Below are 22,153 nucleotides of genomic sequence, written 5' to 3'. Positions count from 1 at the left end.
TCTATCGGGGGGTTTTTAGGGGTGAGAAATCAGAATCCATTTACATTTACGTTTTCGATGCACGATGTAGAGGGTGTTGTCAGCGCTCAATGAACCCTCTTTAAAACGAAGAGTGCTTGTAGAGACTTCTATCAGGAGACCTTTTTTTCTTAAAACACGCAGGAAAACACAAATTTGGTCACAAATAAATTTTATACCGGGCGATAAAAAAAAGTTATGCCCTTTTAAAGAGGATTCATCGACAACGCCCTCTACATTGTGCATAGAAAATGTAAACGGATTCTGATTTTTCACCCCTAAAAACCCCCCGATGCGACATTTTGTGTAGATAGCAGCGTCACCAACGAAGTCATGAATTTTTTTCAATTTTTTGATCGACACCCTGTATTTTGAAAACCGTCCACTTTTGGATTAGACAAATTAGGTTAAATCATCATGTTCTCACCCCAGGAACATGCGGTAGGATTTTGTACAGACCTTTTACAGACACCTAACGGTGAAATTTGTGCAGGCCACGTAGGGACATCCTACATTCTCACTATACCATATTTTTAATTTCCGTTTGCATATTGTTATCTTCTGCGATCATTTCCTCCAATCGATGTCCAATTACTTCGGCCCACTGATGAAACATCTTGCCCGCAGCTCGTTGCATGACGTGTGATCTTCTATTTCCACCATGGCAGGCGCCTCTGGCAGGAAGAGGCCCGGAAGGCCGAAACATTGGAAACTGGTGTTTCATGGCCGTGGGCCATTGACCTAATAATAAGGAGTGAACGAAGGTTTCAAGGGCAAAAATAATTATTTGTTATGTCTTATACAGAGTGTTGCAAGTTAGTAGGCCAATCCGCTAATTGCAAATTCCTTGAGCGGAAATAATTAGACTTTCATTATGCGACTTTTTTCTTTGGCGCTTCATACTCACTGTAAAGAATATTGAGATTGTTTAAAAATATTAATTTTGTTAATAATTTTGGTCTTTTTTGGCGTATTTTAATGACATTTTGCAGTGATGCGCTGTTCGATGGAACGCACTTTTCCTATAAATCGAGTTAAAAAAATTGAGATCAGGGGGGGGAAAATTGGGAAGTCGTGAATACGTCCCCCCCACCTTTTTTTTGCGCGCGGCACTGATGAACGCGTTTAATTTTTTAAACTAATGCTCCTTTATCTTAGTTAATTTATTATTTATCTATATTTGTTATATATAACAATTTATTAAGAACAAACCCCCGATTTTTACGTTTTCTTTCTAAATTTCCCTTTTTCTTGGATTCCGCAAAAGCTGCAGAAGATCCGAACTCATGACATGTTTTTGCTCTATTCCCAGTGCGGTTAATGGTTTTTGATGAAACGTGAAAATCCCGACTGCTACGCGTAATGGTTCCAAGTTCTAGTTCACCATTGTGGCAAGAATTTACTAAAGATTGTAGAGCTCCTTGACGTTAATTGCTATTCAAATTGGGTGTTATCACTTTTTGGGTACTGGTTGCCATAACGACGGTAATAATTACTCTCAAACAAATTGTCGGTGGGTAAAAAACCAAATTACTTCAATCGTTACAAAGTTTCCGCTCTTCACTTCAAAAATTATCTTGAAAAATGTCGAACTTGCATTGGCTATTAAATTTCCTTTTTCCATGCTTAACTAAATAACTATTGACATGTGTGATATCATTATATACATAATCCATTAAAAAACTGAAATTGGATACTTATTTTGTAACGGAGGCAGTATTTGCGAGAACCGCATCTTCCCATCTTCGTTACTAATTGAGGTACCATATACAGGAACCCCAAGTTCATTATGTACTTGCTCATAAGTTTACAACCACATACCTTTGTTGCAACAGTGGACGAAATAGGCACATTCCAGTAAAAATGCTGCCCTTGCCACAACCACTGAATGAGCCTGCAACCAATCAAAATTTGTCTTTGTAGACCCAGCAGTGACCAAGTTTTGTAATGAATTGATGTAGTAACTTATCTAGTGATTTCACTACATAAATTTAAATCAAAACAATGCTTACCAGGTCTAAAGCTGACGCCAAAAGAAACGCATCAGGGACGGTTCCAGGGGGACAAGTTTCCAGTAAAAACGAGAAGCGTTGCATACCGCTGTACACCAGTCCGGTTTCTATCAGCTTTCGTTCTTTCAAAAACACAACTTCAGATTCCCGAGAGTTTTCGCCCAACTCAAAGGAGTTTTTCCTACTGAAATCTGACACGTATTGGAGTATTAGGGCTGCATATCTCAGAAGACATGTAAGGATGCGAAATCACTTACATTTACTGCCTCCACCAGCATCTTCGCAACTGCCATCTTTCTTTTTCCCTTTTTTTAGAAATTTCAACTTGTCGTCAATCCTTCGTTTAGCTTTCTGCAAAGTATGGCCAACGTGGCTCTTACCGGATCCCTTATGTTGGTAATACTTGGATGGTTGTCTAACAAACGAAGCAGAGTCGGTAAAACTATCTCCATTTTCGGGCGCGTCCACTTCATCCATGGATTGGGAATCTCCCTTTTTGAACCAGTTCGTCAAAGAGCCCATTTTCGACTTCTTTTGCGACTTCAAGGAGGCGCTTTCGACGGCGATGCCCAGCGCCTTTTCGCTTTGGCGAGGAGTCAAGATATGATGCTTTTTCCGTAAGTTCCCCAAAGGGCTTTGGTTCGCCTTCGAGGAGTCTTCGGTCTCGGTTTCGAGAAGATTCTGCAAATAGCACGATGAGTTTAAGCATAACTGGTGTCGCCGTATAGGTGCTCAAGCCACATTTACAGGGTGTCCCAGATATAATGCTACAAATAACTGTCGGGTGCTACAGGGAAAATATAGGGTGATTCAATTGAACTTGCCTTGTACAAGAGTTGGTAGGTTTCATTCTGCAGGACGTCAATTTTTTTCTACAAATCGTGAATAAATATTATAGTTTGTGATTTTCAGATATGAAATTCCTCCTAGCTAGGGGTTTTTGGGTACGAAAAATTAGTATAAAATATCTGTTCCATGGTACCTAATAGGTGACATCTACTGTGGTTTATCGAGATACAAACGGTCCCTCTCGTGTTTTTATGCCTGCCAACAACTTGATTATTTTTACGAATTCTGATTCGCTGAACCCCTCCAGATAAAAAAAAATATTCTGTAGAAAAAGCATCTATGTCATCTATGTATATAAAGTTCTCAAAATGTTTTAAATTAAGTGATTTCTTGAATTTTCAACCTTTTGTTAACACCTGTTTTGTTGCATGCCTTGATGCGGCCTTTGTTTTGTCCATTTGAAAAGTCTTGTTTAGTTTCGTAAACAATCGGGTAAACAATTTGAAGACATGAGTTCATAACATGTAAAAAATGATCTAATAGGTGCACAACTTTGTTCCCGCCGTTTTCCTGTAGAAAGCTTTAGGGGTAAGCAACGGCTGAACCGAACAGATCATAAAGGTCGTGCAGTAAACGTGAGCATCCCTCGACATGGCCCCATAGAAACAGTAATTGATTTGTATCTGCATCATGTAAGTTTACGAACCAAATTCTCGCCATTTGCGAGAAGTTTAAATTTTCTGCCTCAGTATGAAGAAATCTGGGGCGGAGGCTCATCGAACATTCTCAAATGCCTGTGGTAAGGCCACTATTACTGAAAGGACGCATCCTGACTGGTTTCGAGGCTTCAAGAACTGCGATTTTCACGTCGAAAACTGCCACCATAGAGGAAAAGATCAGATTTTCGATTATGCTTAATTGGAGGTATTACTTCATGAAGACTCGTGTCGAAGGCAAAAAGAATTGGCACGATCATTGGGAGGGACTCAACAAGCAATTTCAAAGCGTCTCAAACATATGGGACTGATTCAGAAGCAAAGAAGTTGGGTGCCGTGAGAAAGGACAAGACACGTTTGTTTTCTCATGAACAGTTGCTTGAAAGGTAAGGACCAAAGAGATTTCTGCATCGCATTGTGAGTGGGAACGAAAGATGGCTTCATTACGATATAACTGCAAGTGCAGAAAATCATGAGGGTATCATGACCATGCATCCACGTGCGCAGCCAAATCGAATATTCGCGACTCCAAGATGGTGCTCCGTATTTGATAGAACCAGCTCAGCGTAATATATTAGGAGTTGTCAAAACTTACTGAAACAGCCGATCATTCTCGAACTCAGTTAATGCACGTAAGCCGAGTGTCGAGAGACAAAGGGCCGCAATACATGGAAAATAACGATTAAGTGATTTTGCAGCGTGACAATGCTCAACCTTACATTACGAGTGCTCAAAACATATCAGGTCTAGAGGAAAGTTCTGTCCGATAATTTCTTTTCAAGTTTAAACATGCATGCGCACACTCTTCTGAGCCATATATGGCCAAGTTCCTTTATAACTGCATGTGCATACATGTTTCCTTCGAAATTAACTACAGTAAAGACGTCTCATGTCATTATTAAGCTAGATGTGATCGTGGAAACATGAGTACTAATGGAGTTCGTTTGAGACTCTGTATGTTGTATGAATTCCAACGGGATAGAAATGCTACCGGAGCATGTGGAAGTTTAGTGAATGTTTTTGGAGGAGATGCTGCTTCAGAAAGAACGTGTAGGAGATGGTTCGAAACATTTGAAGCAGGAGATTTTGGTCTTAGTGATAAGGCACGCTCTGGGCGGCCATCTTTGATTGATGACGATAGTGTAAAGACCATGATACGCCAAGAACTCACAACATCGGAGATCGCGGAGAAACTTAACTCAGCTCAACAAACCATATTCGGAAGTCAGGATTGGTCTATACATACTCCAGATGGGTGCCTCATCAGTTAAGTGAAAAAAATTTTCATGACCGCATCGTCATATGCACATCTCTGCTTGCTCAGAACAAAAGTGAACCTTTCTTGGACCGTTTGATAACTAGTGATGAAAAGTGGATTACGTATGAAAATATTGTAAGGAAAAGAGCGTACTGTAACTTACCCCCTCCACTCCTAAACCTGGATTGAGCCTTAAAAGCAGAATGCTGTGTATATGGTGGGAAATCCACGGACCAATCCATTACGAGCTTTTGAAACCCAATGAAAAGCTCAATTCGGAGAAATACTGTTGGTAAATGGATGAGTTAAGGAAAGCACTCCAAGAAAAGATGGATGATGGAGATGTTCAACAGGAAGCAAATCATATTGAACCACGACAATGCCAGACCACATGCAGCTTTGGTTCAAAAATGAAGAAGAGTCAAAACAGCACTTCTTGAATTTTTCCTCTCCAAAGACGAGGCGTTCTTCAAAAATTAGATTCACAAATTGCCATCACGCTGGCAAGAAGTCATAAACAATAATGGAAAAGATATCGTACAGTAAGTATTGTTAGATGGATCAAAAACTGCTTAATTTCCTTCTTCTTCATAAACGGACAGAACTTTCCGGCAGACCGGAATATTTGGAAACGTTGAAATGGGAAGTCTTGCCCCATCCGCGGTATTCTCCAGACATTGCTCCCAGTGATTACCACTTGTTGCGATCGACGGCACACGACCTGGCTGACCAGCACTTCCGGTCCTACAAAGAAGTAAAAAGTTGGATCGATTCCTGAGTCGCTTTGATAGACGATCAGTTTTTCAAACGTGGAACTCATACGCTGCTGTAAAGATGAGAGAAAGTAGTAGCCAACGATGGTCAATACTATAAATCATAAATGAATAGTCCGTTTTCTACTACAAACCCTCCAAGTAGGGAGAAAACGGCGGCAGCCAAGTTGCACCCCTAATAATTATCTGCGGTTAAACCGTACTTAATTTAACATCAACGAACTCTCAAACCATCTAATCGAGGAACTCACCGGACAAGTTGAAGAAGTACTGCGTTTCTTGAAGAGTAACTTCCTCACAACTCCTTTATCATCAATAGTGTATGTAGTTTCACCTTGAAGGTCCACATCGTTCTCATCGACGTTAGTTGTTGATTGATGCATGTGCCTGGAAAGGTATCACTTCATATAAAATATAGTTGATGATTGGTGATAGTTGATAATTCCAAAGTACTTTATCCCCCCTCAGGAGGCAATTATAGGGGTATTTTGTGACGTAAAAGGGCTGATGAGTATGATGCTGGGAGCATCGTTACCACGATAGATGGGGTTGAATGTTTATTTTAAAAGAGAAAAACAGTTATTTTCCATAGAATTGCTTCGAAGGATTTTTAATAATAAAATTTTGTAGACGCGAAACATGCGCATTATGCAACAAAGAAAATTTTATTAATTAAGCTATTGGACGCGTATTAACGTGTCTTTCGATATATCTAGTTAAAGAACATTGCGACAATAGTTCTTCGGATAAAAGAGCATAATTGTTCTCGTGCACATATGCGGCAAAGTGCTATTTTCGGCTCGCAAAGAGGAGAGTTACCACCACTTTACCGCACACTCACGGAAACAATAATTTCCTACACGTTTACGAGTCGAATTAGTCCATACCTTATAACCCTTGTAGTTTGCATGCGTCCTTCCTTTTTGTTATTTTTTTGAGCAGTGTCGATCAATGCACTGAGGGCGACTCTCCTGAAGGCTCCTCCATGCCCTTCTTTGACATACGTGATGAGTTGCCGAATTTCACAATATAAACCCTGAAAACCCCAAGAGACTCGTAGTCAACTCAGCGCTACTTGGTTTTTATTTATAAACAAATAAATTGCATAAAATGCAACAAACAAATCATTCGTGCAAAGCTCCTTAATGCAAGAAGGGAGAGCGCCAGACTCGCGAGATCGTATGAGGATTTCTTGAACCATGAAAAATACAGGGCCGGTTAAGTTAAATTAGTGATAAAATTTTTATTTGATTCCGGCGTACATTGGTGAAAATCGGAATGCTCTCGGAAATACCAATCACAAATGGAAAGTTTCGAATTTTCTTTTTCTTAAAAGCAGTCAAAACTACATGCTTTTTGACCAAAAATGATTTTTATTATACAGGGTGTTCCAGAAGCATGATGCCAAACTTTAGGAGGTTATAAAGGGCGATAAGTTAAGTTATTTTGCCCTATAAGCATATATGCGCAAATGAGTCGCAAAGGCACAAGACAAAAAAATTGTTAAAAATGTTGGGCCTTCCATCAGGAGAAGTATCGTCGAAGACTTACGGGACACCCTGTATATACGATGTCAATGCGCAAATGGCCATTTTCAATTATTGAGGTAATTAAGGGGCGACTCAAACACCACGTTCGTAACGATAAGTAGTTTTGGGTAATACGTACTATATTATCTGCTGAACGAATTTCCTTCAAAGTCTCCACAAATCTCGTTACTAAGGGCTTAAAGCAATAATTCACAGTATGCCCTTCTATTCCCCTAATGCCGCCAGCCCCACCGACAGCTGAAAAAAACCAATTAAGTTTTTTTCTAAAATATACAAGGTGTCTCAGAACTGCATGGCACTGTTGGAGGTACGTATTTTCTGGGACAAAATAAGGAAAAAAGTTCATATAAAGATGTGTCTGATTTCAGTCAGTGGTGGAGTAGCTGTCCAGCTAAGATAGTTTTTTTACTTTATTGTGCTTCAGCTATTGCAAATAGAGCTTTCAAATTTTATAAGCGTGGTAATAGGTACTGCTTAATACGAGAGTAGGTTGCTTCCTCCAACTAGGATACTATACAAGTTAGCATATTTTCTAAGGTTTTGATCCATAAATTTTTCTAGAAAAATTTGCTCATACGCCACTGGTGAATTTTAATGTTTTTCAATCCATTATCCAACCTGTCTCTTCCTCGATTTTTGGTTGAGTTTTGTTCAGTTTCCTCATAAATTAATGAACTTCCAAATTCAATTAAATCTACGGACCCTGGGGTTTTTAGATTTTTTTTTCGGAATTTTCGAATTTCGTGCTTTTTTAGTTCTTTTTTTAACTGGTTTTTTGGAAAACTGAACGAATGTCGTAGTGCTGTGCAGTTACTTGATAGTTCATGTTACACGAATTACATGTTCTTTTAACCCAACACTGTAAAATTAAAAAAAAAAGGTGTGATATGAATGAAAGGATCACGGAATTTCATCGCGAATCACGAAATTCACAAGAAAATCTGAAAACCCCGGGAATCCGTTGATTTAATTGAATTTATGCATTAATTAATTTATGAGGAAACTGAACAGAAAACTGAACTAAAAATCAAGGGGGAAAAAAGTTAGGTGATGATTTAAAAGCTTAAGAATAATATTAAAATTTACTTGTGACGTATAATCAAATTTTCCTAAAGGATTTCATGGTTCAAGACCTCAGAAAATACACTGCTCTGTGTAGTCATTGGAGGGAATCTACTCTCGTATTAAGCAGCAACTATCACCAAATCCGCATACAAAATTTTACAGCTTTATATGCAGTAGATAAAGCACGATAAAATAAAAATATAAATTTCTCTTACCTTTTAACACGATCGAGATTGGATACACGTTTATATGAACTTTTTCCTTTATTTTGTATTGAAAAATATATAAGACCAAGTAATGTTGTGCAATTTTGAAACATCCTGTATGCAGAGTTGAATTGTTTTGAATTTAAAAAAAAATAGTAGAATGTCAAATCTACTGATTTCATTAGATTAACTCATATAATTTTACTTATTAAATTTTTAACATTACCAGTTAGTGATCTCTTTAAGATCTTTAAATTTAGTTAATCTCTTAGCGCATGTTATTCTGGTAGTTCTTTCTGAACTTGACCAACCACATAGATTTTCAAATATGCCCGCTCGACATCGTTAACGAGCGATCCAACAAAAATCGTGCGATTCCTTACTCAATGGAGAAAGCAAAGATGTAGGATCCACGCAGTAGCCCAGATAACCATGGAATATTTCCATTATCTCCGTAAGGGGGTGGACATTAATGTACTCCTTCCAAAAGGTTTTGAAGCTCTTCTGACTTGCTTTGTGGAGTCTAGTGAGGATGTTTTGGCATTGAGTTCTGAGGAATTCCGCGGCAGGTCCTCGTTGCCCATCAGCGCATCCGTGCGGGCAACCAAGATGTTTTAGAACTCTGGAAATTAGGAACGCTGGAAAAACTGCGAAAACTTTATTTTAAACGGGGAAAACAATTTAAAAATAAACCGAATCGAAACTTAAAACCATGAAAACCTTTAACCGCATACGATTAAAAGGCTACGACTAGTTTTTCAGTGGCTATAAAATAACTAATAATCTATTTTAATAATAATATACAGTGCGTTTAAGACAGGAGTGGCCAGCATGGGAATCCGGTAAATGGTGGCAAATACAAGTGGCAGATTTAAAAGAATAATTTCACAATGCAAACAGATCTACGAAATTATTTTTGGCTTTTTAATTAGTTCCATGAGGAAAATAATATTTTTTTCCTCAGTTATTATAAAATACAGATGAAAACTATAATCAATTTTTCATTGCAGTTTTTTCGTAACTTTCTATATTTAACATAAACTTTTTTTTTCTTTAAATTCAATTCTGATGGCTTTTGCGTTTATTTAAGAAAATTTTTATTACGAAGCCATTAACAGCTGGCACTTAGTAATAAAATAAAGAGTTACGACAGCAGGTTTATTACTTATGTATTTTATTAACTTATCAACCGGCTTGTCAGGAGTAAGAAGTAATTTATTTTCAAGTTTACATCCAATTTGTTGAATTTCCCCTCCGTCCGATAGCTCTGAATTAACGTCCGCAATACTGAACTATAGAGGGTGAGTTTCCTTGGACGATCGTTGAAGGGATCTGGGGAACTAGCAGAGTTACGAACTCGGTTAAATGGGGGAGGAATTAAAGAATTCCAGCTTTAAGGGGCCAATTTAAAGCCCTTTTTGGTTCCTAGAAAACGCCTTTGGCTTACTAGATATACAGTCACTCAAAAAAGTATCCGTACAGCCGGAAAAAATTCTGTAAACCGTAACTTTTGACTGATTTTGTTCAAATTTTGTATAATGAAAATTCAAACCGAAACTCAATTTGCGTAATTGAGCAACTTTTGAAAATTTAACTTTTAGAGCGCTTTCCAACGTTTAAAAAAAACTCCGTTTTGAAAACTTCTTGTGCGGTGGAAATTTTTCAATGTGGTTTTAACATTCTTGCAGGGAGGATTTTTCTTCATATATCCTGAAAATTTGATCAAAATCGAACAACAAATAAGGCAGTTGCAGCCTTTCAAAAACGCCAAAAAGTGACGATTTTCGTGCAAAATGACGAAACTTTGACATTTTTGACGACTTTAAAAAGCTGCAACTCCCTTATTTGCGGTTCGATTTTGATCAAATTTTCAGGATACATGGAGAAAAATCCTCTCTGCAAGAATGTTAAAACCACATTGAAAAATTTCCACCGCACAAGAAGTTTTCAAAACGGAGTTTTTTTTGAACGCTAGAAAGCACTCTAAAAATTAAATTTTCAAAAGTTGCTCAATTACGCAAATTGAGTTTCGGTTTGAATTTTCATTATACAAAATTTGAACAAAATCAGTCAAAAGTTACGGTTTACAGAATTTTTTTCCGGCTGTACGGATACTTTTTTGAGTGACTGTATATCAAAAACTAAATTTTGTCGATTTCTTTTAACCGATCTGACGTGTAATTGTTAGTTCTAGAGAAATAGTGCAAATCTTACAGATAATTTTACCCTGAAAAAGATACGCGAACTAGATCTTCCTGCCAGCCATCATTTCTGAGATACGGCATAAACTTACTTTTTTTAATAGAAAGCATAATAGATTTTGACTCATTTGAAAAAGCTCCTTTTGAAGCTTTCGAATGCCCCTAATAAGGAGTAAGTCACTTCTCAAAATGGCGGACTTACAGTCTTTTGTTAACCGATATTGCAATTTTGAGATAGTTGGCCATGAAATCGTTCATATTGGTTTATCATTTGTTTCTCACCGATAGCTCGCGTCATTTAAGCCAGATGCAAATTAAAGTTTTTGAAGTGTTTTGAGGAGAATTTTTCAAATTGTGAAAAAATCTAACACCTATTTATTCAAAAACAATTATTTATTAATTACCTAACTAATGATTAATAATGCAGATATTCAAAAAGTCCTCCATTGTTACTTACACATGTATTGCTTCGCTTTGATACTGAAATTGTAGTATTTCTAACCGAACGCCCAATGATAACACTGAAATCTTCCTGAACTGTTTTTCCATGACTTTCCACTGATTCAAAATTTTTTCCGTAAGCTTTGTTTTTTATTTTTCCCCAAATTTAAAAATAACACTCGACAATGTCCCGCTTTTCCAGGTTTGAAGAATTGATTTCGAAATGTATGCACATTTAACAACTCCTGTACTGCAAAAATTCTTATCGAAGTATTTCAAAAACTTTCATTTATGTCAGACTTAAACTATGCGAGGTGTCAATGTCAAATAAATAATATATCAATATGAACGATTTCACGGCTGACTATCTCAAAATTGCATTATCCGATTTAAAGAGGCTACAAATCCGCTATTTTGAGACATATCTGTCTGCTTATTGGTATCGTTTTAAAGCTCGGAAAAATGCCCTTTTAAACAGCCTATTGTACTTTCCATCAGAAAAAGTAAGTTTATGACAGTTGTCACAATAGATCTGATTAGATAATCTTTTTCAACGCAAAATTACCTATAATATTCGTATTTACATAATTTTTCTAGAGCCAATAGCTACATGACTAAACTGATTAAAATAAATCGAGAAAAATTTTCCTAAATATCTGGTAAAACAGCGACATTTTCGTCAAACCAAAAGTGGCTTTAAAGTGAACCTCAAAAAAAAAAACGTTGAAATTCTCTCTCCACCTAACCGAATTCGTAATTCCGCTAGTTTCCGAGATCCTTTCACTAATCATCGAAAAAAACTCACCCTATACAGGGTGTCCCGTAAACCTTCGACAATGCTTTGCTTGATGGAAGGCCCATCCTCGAGAAGTCAGAAAATGGAAAAATAGCATTAAAGCAAATATCATGGATTTCGAGATATTAACCCTTTTTTTAATTAATAAAAACTAGTATCAGTTGATATTTCATACTATCACTGTTAAACCACTCCAAGTAGAAGAAGCGAAATTTCTGCACTAGTTTCGTCAATGGCAATTGTTCAAAGCCACATTGACAGATTCTACATGTATGTACCGGATTTTTAAAAAACATCTTTATCTTAACAAATCCCAGATAACTCTATTTCTATTATGTAACTTTTGCTCTCTACTGTAGCAATGGATGTACAGCTTGAATCCCATTGGCTCAAAAAGTAGCGCCGTTCTTCTAGGTTTTGAAATGGTATTATTAATTTTGAATTTTCATTTAGGCCATTTTTTCATTTTCTGACTTCCAAAGGACGGACCACCCGTCAGGCGAAGTAGTGTCGAAGGCTCACGGGACACCCTGTATATGCATTTGGACCACCTTGTATATCTCATGCAAAACGTAGATGCAGAATTCCAATTCTCTTTCATAGGTACCTAGCAATGCTGCTTAAAACAAGCTTATGAGGGGTCATTGTTATGTCGGACGTTGTACTGTCTGCACCAAAAGACGTGTGGGTTTCACTAGAAGGAATTTTGTCCTTTTCAGATTTCTTGGGAGTATCGTCTGCTTCCTCAACCGTTGGACAGCACTGAGCATTTTCACGGGACGGTTTCTTGAGAATTCCCATGTCAATCAACAGCTCCAGAAGGTTGAGGATGACTTCCAAAACTCGTAGAGTACACGAAGTACTTTCCCTTAGCGAAGTTCGGTAAACCGCCTGATCGTTCGGACGATATTTTATTCAGCAAAGGGTCATTTTACTATATTACCTTCAATACAACATAAAAGTCTATATCACCATCTTTAGTTATGTAGCTAACAGAGCCCGGAGCTTCAGGAATATCGTCGCTGGTGTAGGTGATGTTGGAATCAGTTTGTGACCTGGCTAAGCTTGATTTTCGTTCGTGCTGCCAGCGGCCTAGATGACCTGAGAGGCTCGTTCCATCTATTTGACTATCTATTGATCCCTAGATAAGGAAAATATCCAGTTAGTAATTTTATATAACAAAGACAACATTCGTGAGATTCAGCAAAGGCGCCAGTGGTGTTCTCTTAGAATTTTTGCTGAATGACTAGGCATCAAATGGAGTGGCTGCTATAGGGGGACTGTTATGCAACCGTCATACGAATGTGCACCTCACCAATTCTATCTCTTCAAGAAAAATTAAATTGTTTCGATTTATTGGTAAGACACACCTTACCGACAAGTAATTGCTATATTTAATGCTCGGAATCTGGGAAGAATTGTTCAAAGATTGACCGTCTCGAGGTTAACACTTGAATTCCAATTGATTGGTTCAGTAAATAATCATTCCAAAGGTCCTCAAAACGACCAAAACGACTCTGAAGAAATGGTATTATAAACGTGCCCATCAAGAGAACGAGTAAGTTATTACTGAAAGGATAAGTGGTAACCTTGAGAGTGTAAGGCAAATGTTACTCATGAAGGCCAATCCTATGTAAAATGCGTGCAAGCCCAAATTTACAAAAATTTCCAAAAATCCATGACTGCGACACGAGCCTGGTTTTGTATTTTTGGTTTGAATTACATCATCAAATATTTCAAACTGACCAAGCCTCCATCCCGTCTAATGCAACTCACAAAGCTGTAGATAAAACTGGAAACACAGATTTCGTGACCTATGGTAAATGGTCAAATCGTCAATCTTTAATTTTTAAACAGGATTTTAATTCAGGCGATTTCTTTTTAATTTCTCGATAACTGAATTAAGCGAAGTTCTCGATAATGTGTATCTCTGGGCAAACGCAACACTTTCTGGTACCACCCCGAAGGAGGACCACCTATATATTCATAATACAAAGCGCGTGAAGGAACGCCCCATGCAAATGTTATGGGACGAAGTAAGTGCGATCCCCGAAATGACCCGATTCGACCCCGCCAGACTTTTTTATGGGGGGTTTTAACGCAAAACGTTTATAAACAAAGATCTTTTGGCTATGTGGATCATCTTAAGCCAGTTATTTGAAAATGTATTTGAAACGTATGCAAGTCCGCAAGGCATAAAAAAATTCAAAGACGAAGATTTCTGGAAAGATGGTACTTGATATTGGACGAGATGAAGGGCATACAGAAACATTGCTTTTTAGCACTTGCCGGAAAAGTGAACATTCTCGTACTCTTAGAGTTAATTTCGTTATAGAGTTAAACCAAATCGTAAATACCCATCGTGGTACGCACAAGTAGCTCTCAAACTAATGATAGCTGAACTTCGAGTTCTTTTCATGTATGAACGAACAACTGCTCTACCTGTACCTGTCTCCTAATATAATCTGGCGAAGGAGTCGGGGTATGCTCTGTAACCGTAATGATTGGATTTGCCATGGGCTGCGGAGGAACCACCTTGCTCGGGCGCCTAACATCCCATCGTTGTTCTTCCAGAAATCTGCATTAAAATACATATAGAAATGACATGGGTAATTGGATGAATGACCACTGCAATCACTTGGGTACTATGCTACTTGAAGGCCTTTACAGGTCAATTAAATAAATAATATTGGAACCCATCTACTCCTCGACTGAATTTGCTACCTAAGTACTACATTCGAATATACAGGGTGTCTGTAAAAGATCTGTACAAAATTCTACCACATATGGCTGGGGTGGGAGCATGATGATTTGACCTAGTTTGTCTAATCCAAAAGTGGACGGTTTTCGAAGTGCAGGGCGTCAAAGTTAAGATTAAAAAATCGAAAAAAAATTAATGACTTCGCTGGTGACGCTGCTATCTACACAAAATGTCGCATCGGGGGGTTTTTAGGGGTGAGAAATCAGAAGCCGTTTACATTTTCGATGCACAATGTAGAGAGCGTTGTTAGCGCTCGATGGACCCCCTTTAAAAGGGCATAATTTTTTATCACCCGGTATAAAATTTATTTATCACTAAATTCGTGTTTTAGGAAAAAAAGGTCTCTCGGTAGAAGTCCCTACAAGCCCTCTACCTCTTAAAGAGGGTTCATCGAGCACTGACAACGCCCTCTAAATTTCGCATCGAAAATGTAAACGCATTCCGATTTCTCACCCCAGAAATATGTGGTAGGATTTTGTGCAGACCTTTTACAGACACCCTGTATAATATGTTAGATCTATCATATGTATGTACGAAAAAGCAGTGTTACCTGAAGAGACAAAAGAAACACGTCGCTTGTGAAATACCGAAAAAGTTTTTTTTTCTATCATGCATCAAAGCTCGTTGCAGGCATGCGCAAAACGAAGCCAAGCTTTTAAACGCTACTAGGAATGCCTAATATTTTAGAAAATTAGCATATAGGAAATCCTTCAAAACCCGAGCTATACATAAGACGAAAGTTTTACATATAAATAAAAATCTGAATTGTATAAACAATTCAAATTTATACGTGCACACTATACTATAGTATTTTTAATTATAAGCGCAGGGATATTACACCCACTTAACGCTTTTAGGCGCCAAGAAGAATCTGTCAAAACGTTTAAACGTGTCAAAATTGAAATCTTTAATGGTGTTTCCCTAGTAACAGTCCATGCATCATAAAGACTGTTTTATGAACCCTGCCGCGCGTAATCGAGTCAACAAGTCCGTTATGATGCATGGGTAATAAAAACAACATTCAGCAAAGCTTATTTGACATAAACACGGAAATTCACATGAGTACATCACCATGAGGACGAAAATGAAATTAATGGCAAAAAAATTGAGAATTTTTGGTGGGAAATTGGAAATGTGATCAACTGGGAACTCAGCGAAAAATGAATGGTAAGGCTGTGTGGAATCTATTGAATTTAGCGAACCCAATAATATTATTATACAGAGTGGAAAGTTTAACTGGAACAAGTTTCGTAACTTAATAAGTGAAGATTTGTCACAAAACCACTGGAAGATGTCAAATTTTATTTTCGATTGTATATTGCAAAAAGGTTTATGTTTTTAATTGGGGGAAGGGAGGGCAAAGTGACCCCTACTTTTTTTAATGTAGGAAAGTTTTTTTTTCAAGCTTTTACAAATTCAATTGCGTGTTTTTTGTGCGATCTTAGTTCAAATTAAGTGATCTTCCTGACTACTGAATTAGACACCCTCTAATCCACCTATTCACAAACCCTTCGTTGAGACAAATCCGTCCATTTTGATCAAATTGTGGTGGTGTCTCGCCTTATTGAAACTGCCTCGGTTAGTTCAGGCTAATTATGCAACATATGATTAACTCGGGATCCAAATCATTGAAGAATAAAATCTTTAACGTACGAACCAGCTCTTGGAGCACAGTTAGCCATTTTTTAAATATTTTATTTTTAATTTTAAAGTAAAAAAGCACTAACAAACTAATCACATTCAGTTCAAATTGGCTAAATAACTAGCAAGCAGGTTTGATGAGGTATGAAATTGTTGTCGTGGCTTATCAAGTAAGCAGAAAACGTATATGTCGGAGATTTATTATTCCTTAAGTTGTAAAGTGTAACATTAAGAGCTGACAATAATGCGAAGGGCAGGCTGACAGGGCCATCTTAAGACGAAGCACTATCGGACGAGGTCGCTACCACCAAGGGCGCAGTCGAGAGGCCACGCGTGCGAGCTTGGGAAACGGGGACGAGCAGGGACCTCATCCCTCGGATTTGAAGGACTCGCGAGATCTGGAAAAAGTCGAGACCAAGAAGGGACAGGCAGATGAGATTTGGAAGGGGCGAGAGGCGCTCGTGAGGCAGCGAATTCGTTGGTTTTGCCCTTTCCACTTTTGCTATTTAAAGAAAACAAATGCTTTATGTCATCAGGGAAAATCTCCCTAATGATGATCTGATTAAAGTAGTTTTAGTAAAAATTCGTTTTTTTTAATTTTTTTCCGCTCATTACTTATGTTAAAAAAAAAGACGCAATTGTATTTATAATTGAAAAAGCTTTTTAATAAAAAAATTCTACATACAATAAAAAATACTACATAAAAGAAATTGGGGGCTGCTGCGGCGCCCCAGATGATCAAAAAATCAAAATATAAAAATTAAAAAAAAAAAATTAAAACAAATAAGCCTCAGTATAATATACCCCATTGAACATAAAAGATGATATGTTTCAGGATTTTTGCGAAAAACCTTTATTTATTAAGCTCCAGAATCTGTTCCAGTTAAACTTTCCATTCGGTATAAAACGAGACACTGACCAATTCCCCCTGCAGATGATCACGCCGTCACCTAGTTACAACCCTTTTGCATATTTAGTTAAAAATATTGTTAGTTAGTTGCATAACTGGGTATTTATGCCTACATTTAAAAAAGGAGCTTTTCGCGCGATCGCGTTAAACTCAATTGTAAGCGTTAACGGCATTCATGTAACTACTCTATGAAGGGCTCAATAATATTAACCATACAAAAAGCAGCATGTGTCGAAAATATATTTTCAATCACACGCCAATCGGGAAAATTATTAAATCAATATGACAGATTTGTCAGTGATTTTTACAGCGGTTAACAAAAGTTTTACCCCCCGACACAATGATATGTAATAACTCATTACGTTATTCACAATTAAATGTCGTGGGAAGACAATTATTTTTTTTTAATTTAAATTAATATTCAAAATTGAATAAAATTTTAACTAAAACTGGTAACTTTAACCAGTCTATTACCTCAAAGAGCAGCTATGTAAACAGCTATCTCGAAATCGTCTCCTAAGGAACGTATAAATAACGCACATCTTTTTAGTGATTATAATCATTCCATGGATCACTGATGGCAAAAAAATATCACGAGTAGTGCCAAAATCGATCCATACCACATTGACTAACTACCCTAAAATTTGACACGAAAGGACACTAACATAACGCTGAAAAACAGTAAAACTGATATAGAAATTCATTTATAGATTACTGCACACTTAGATTAATATTTTTATTGAGCCTTCCGATTATAAGTGCCTTATTTACCAAACTTACCCTTCAGAATTTATTTCGTCAACCAAACAGCTAAGAAGATAAAACACACTTAGACATAGAAACCAGCGGATACTGATCAGGTATTTAGAGGGTTAAAACACGAATAACAATCAAACGACAAGAAACATTAAACATCAAACCAGCACAAAAAGACACTCAGTATAGGCGTAGAAATGAAAATCGAATTATAAAGGAGAATTACGATTTTAAACAGGGAAATTGCACAGGGTGTTCGGAAGTGACGGTGAAATATTTTAGGAGGTGATTCTAGAGGTTAAAATAATAAAAAAAAGGTCTTATGAACATACCCCAAAGAATGCTTCTTAGAGGGGCTAGAACCTTTTAAAGGATCTCTGAAGATGTTTTTTCGCAATATTTTCGAAACGGTTTGTGTTCAAATTAAAAAATTCGGCATTTTTTTTATTAAGTTAGAATGGTTAAACATACTTCTATTACAAGGAATGTGTCTCTGGAATCGTGCATCGATTTATAAAAATCCATTTTTCTGGAAAACGGTCAATACGGCACTTTTTTACTGAAAAATATTGAAGAATCAATAATTTGATTTAAAAAATAATGAATTGTCACAAACAAAAAAGTCACGTAGGAGGCCCCCTGTATGTGACGACTCTGACTAATATTTGCAATTATTACCACAAAGAAAGTTTTCCCATTCTAACTCATTAAAATATACCGATTTTTTTCATTTTAACACAGTTTCGAAAATATTGCAAAAAAAACATCTTCAGAGGTCCTCCTTTAAAGGGTTCTAGACCCTTAAAGAAGCATTTTTTGGGGTATGTTTATAAGAACTTTTTTTATTATTTTAACCTCTAGAATCACCTCCTAAAATATTTCGACATTATTTCCGGACACCCTGTAGAAACGGACAAGTTCAGAAAAACTTCAGATTGTATGATTTAAATCATTGTCACCAAAATGCAAAGTTATCAACTTGCAATCTTTGAACAATTTATTAATTTTTTTGTCCCCTTCGTTTTTTTTTCTATATCTGCAAACGTTTTTGAACTATTTGCGAAAAAGTGTAAGAAAACATAAAATATTTGCCTTAATTCGGCAAATATTTATGTCTTTATACGAAGGACAATCAACTTAAGTTGGATAAATAGAAAAATTCATGCATTATCTGTTGTTTTCTCAAACAGTTTGAAAACAACTACGAACAGGGAATAAAAAACGAAAAAAGAAGCATTTCAAATTTTTGTGTAATGATCAACCAGCGTCGTGCTATAAAAAATATATGGTCTAACCCTAACCTTGGATGGTAAATATGTGATGCTAATTATGTATATCCTGAAACTTTGTATGTTTTATACAGGGTGATGCGCAACGCGACCGACACAAAACAGGGGCGTGTAGGGGACCTTAAAACATGTCGATTTTTTTTATTCGAAGCTTTTTCCTGATGCCTACAGTTGCTGAGATATCGGTTTCCAAAAATTAGTAAAAAACATTGAAAAAATGCTCTATTTCAGGAAAGGCTTAACTTAGAACCATCATATTTGGGAAATATTTTTGCTTTATTGACATCTTTATTTGCTGAAAATTCGAAGAGTCTGAAGACTTAGTAAGGGGTGGTTTAGGAGTGGGTCACCCTTAAAATTATATGATTTTTTTAACCCCAGCCAAATCCAAAAATTAAGATGTATCAATATGATAGTTAATATATTTTTGCACTCCTGTACATTTTTGGAAAAATCACTCGTTATTGAGAAATTTTTTTTTTGTGATTTGGTGTCAAAACTAATCAAATCGAGCAAAAGAGTACTTTTATAAAAGTAAGTAATAAGCTTAATCATAGCTCGTCAAAATGCTTATGAAGAAGAATTTTACAAACAATAATTAAAACGAGCTTTCATTATTAATAAATTTTAAATAAAATTAATTTAAAATTCAACCAACAAAGTACAACTACAAAGAAAAATGAATATACACGAAAAACTTGTAATCTGCAGAAATTTGAATAACAACAGCCATATGCGAGTAACGATACAGTTGAAGAGTAGTTGAAGCGCAGCCTTAAGGTCTTTAAGGAATGTATTTTTTTAATTTTTTTTTCTCAATAACGAATGATTTCTCGAAAAATGTACAGGAGTACTAAAAAATATGAAATTAAACTTACTATCATATTGATAAACCTTAGTTTTTAATTTGGTTGTGGAAGGAAGTGACCATTGCTGGTCCTGTAGTGACAAAACAGAGAGCATGGCGGACACTCCAGAGCACACACTGTGGGAGGGATATCGTGTGGAGGCCAGGGAAAGAGGGGCCTCAACCTGACCGAAGCAAGATCGGGCGTGAATTAGTGGAGACGGAGGAGAAGCGGATGGCATTTGAAAGAATGGTAGAAAGGATAATGTGGGATAAGAATGAGAGAGAGAAAGAAAGAAAAATGAGAAGAGTACGGGAGTAGCAAGCAACCTAGGCGGCGCTTAGTCCGCGAGAAAGGAGGGAAGGTGCCCTGAAGGAATGCCGAAAGGCGATACCGGGGACGAAGAGGGAAGGTAGTTTTAGTGGGTAAGAGGGCGACGTAATGGTTGGTCGAATCCCACACTATTTGGCTGCACATCGAAGCCAGGTGCCTTAAGAAGACTCCCACCTGCTCGCAAAAAAAAGTTTTTAATTTGGTTAGAGTTAAAAAAATTCATATAATTTTAAGGGCGGCCCACGGCTAAACCACCCCTAACTAAGTTTACAGCCACTTCAAATTTTCGGCAAACAAAGACGTCAATTAAGCAAAAAATATTTCCCAAATAAGTTGATTCTATGTTAAGCCCTTCTTGAAATAGAGAATTTTTTTTTTAATTCACCTTCGGAAATCGATATCTCAGCAACTGCAAGCATCAGGAAAAAACCTCATGTAAAAAATCGACATGTTTTAAGATCCCCTACCCGCCCCTGTTCTGTGTCGGTCGCGTTGCGAATCACCCTGTATATATCCCGAAATTTTGTAGGTATTTGTATATGCTCAATTAACTTCAATATGTCACTAACTTGAGGAGTTATTGTAAAAACTGAAATATAACTTTCAAAGTGCAACACTCCGTATTTAGACAACGAAGTTTTAAATCATGTACTTATTTACATAAGTTCAAACGACATTTTTATTTTATTTTCTCAAGTTCTGTCGCCTGTTAAATTTTCCCGAAAAAAATCTACATAAGCCTGCATACAGGGTTTTCCATTACAATAAGTCATTATTTAAAGTGGAAAATTTATGCATGATTTTAGAGGAGAAATGCTTCGTTACTTATTTACAGGTTGTTAAATTTTCCATGTTTGCTTTACTGCTTGTTCCTTGAACTTTTTCAAATACTTTCGTGAAGATTATACCTATATATAATTTTTCATTACCAACCTTAAGCTTGGCATGCTTTTCCCTTTCACCAGATTGCTTAGAATTGGTTCGAAAGACTTGGACAGTCGAGGTCCCTTTCTTGTCATTTCCTCACCGGTGTCCAAACTTCTATGATAATCCTAGCGGAAATCATTAAATTTGCTATTAGGAAACTAGATTCAGCAATATGATGTTACAGTATTGCTCAAATTCATGTCCCTACAGCAAAAGTCCATAAACTTTCGGAACCGAAAGGTAATTTTCTTGTCAATTAATTTATCGTATTTTTCTATGCGTCATTAATACTACGAGTAGAGCGCCATTAATGAATAGATAGTTAACTGTATAAACGTTTCTTGAGTATTTTGATATTATTATGAGTATCGAGTATCTTTGATATCTCAAAAATTGCTTGACGTCATTTAATGAAATTTAACGGATTTTAATAAGTAAATATACAAAATCTGATAAAAATAAAATCGTTAGATTTTCATATAAAGAAGGACACAAACGCAAATGCCTTTTTTTTTAACGAAACGCGACCTCTGATAGAGGTAGGACTCGTTAGGGTGATTCCAGTGATATGCGGTTTGTTTAAGTTGTGCTACAAAATTAATAATGCAGACGTTAATTGCCGTATAAGACCAAATTTAACAATAATAAATAAAAGCAACAAGTAATAATTCTGAGAAAATTCAGTTAAATATTCAACCACATAAGTTGATTTAGACTTAGTTGCTACTATTCGCGTGCCCCCCTTACACCTGGCTTCCGCAGCTACTTACATCTGATGTTAGTGATATACAGGGTGTCATTTTTAGTACATGAGGCGTGGAGAACTAGATCGGACCATCCCTGATTCACTTATTATCTGATAA

At 36.7% G+C, this 22,153-nt stretch overlaps 1 protein-coding gene across 12 annotated transcripts in view; it reads right to left on the bottom strand.

The window, feature by feature from the left end:
• The window catches only part of unc80 (unc80, NALCN channel complex subunit), a 108,566-nt gene that overhangs the window by 58,176 nt on the left and 28,237 nt on the right, over positions 1-22,153 (bottom strand). For 4 of the 12 annotated variants that reach the window (XM_066298640.1, XM_066298649.1, XM_066298641.1 and 1 more), the window contains exons 14-26: positions 21,297-21,415; positions 17,918-17,947; positions 14,274-14,403; positions 12,769-12,966; positions 12,433-12,716; positions 8,771-9,009; positions 7,235-7,353; positions 6,454-6,602; positions 5,818-5,953; positions 2,288-2,711; positions 2,031-2,221; positions 1,840-1,912; positions 545-759 (exon numbers count right to left, since the gene is read on the bottom strand). In XM_066298640.1, the coding sequence (XP_066154737.1) occupies positions 545-759; positions 1,840-1,912; positions 2,031-2,221; positions 2,288-2,711; positions 5,818-5,953; positions 6,454-6,602; positions 7,235-7,353; positions 8,771-9,009; positions 12,433-12,716; positions 12,769-12,966; positions 14,274-14,403; positions 17,918-17,947; positions 21,297-21,415 (2,307 nt within the window). Of the gene's footprint in view, positions 1-544; positions 760-1,839; positions 1,913-2,030; positions 2,222-2,287; positions 2,712-5,817; positions 5,954-6,453; positions 6,603-7,234; positions 7,354-8,770; positions 9,010-12,432; positions 12,717-12,768; positions 12,967-14,267; positions 14,404-17,917; positions 17,948-21,296; positions 21,416-22,153 lie in introns of all 12 variants that reach the window. The other 8 variants (XM_066298639.1, XM_066298643.1, XM_066298645.1 and 5 more) reach the window with 4 other exon arrangements.

Source organism: Euwallacea fornicatus, chromosome 31, assembly GCF_040115645.1.
Source record: "Euwallacea fornicatus isolate EFF26 chromosome 31, ASM4011564v1, whole genome shotgun sequence".
Taxonomy (NCBI): Eukaryota; Metazoa; Arthropoda; class Insecta; order Coleoptera; family Curculionidae; genus Euwallacea; species Euwallacea fornicatus.
Note: the sequence above shows the minus strand (reverse complement) of the source record. Positions and strands in the feature narration are given on the sequence as shown.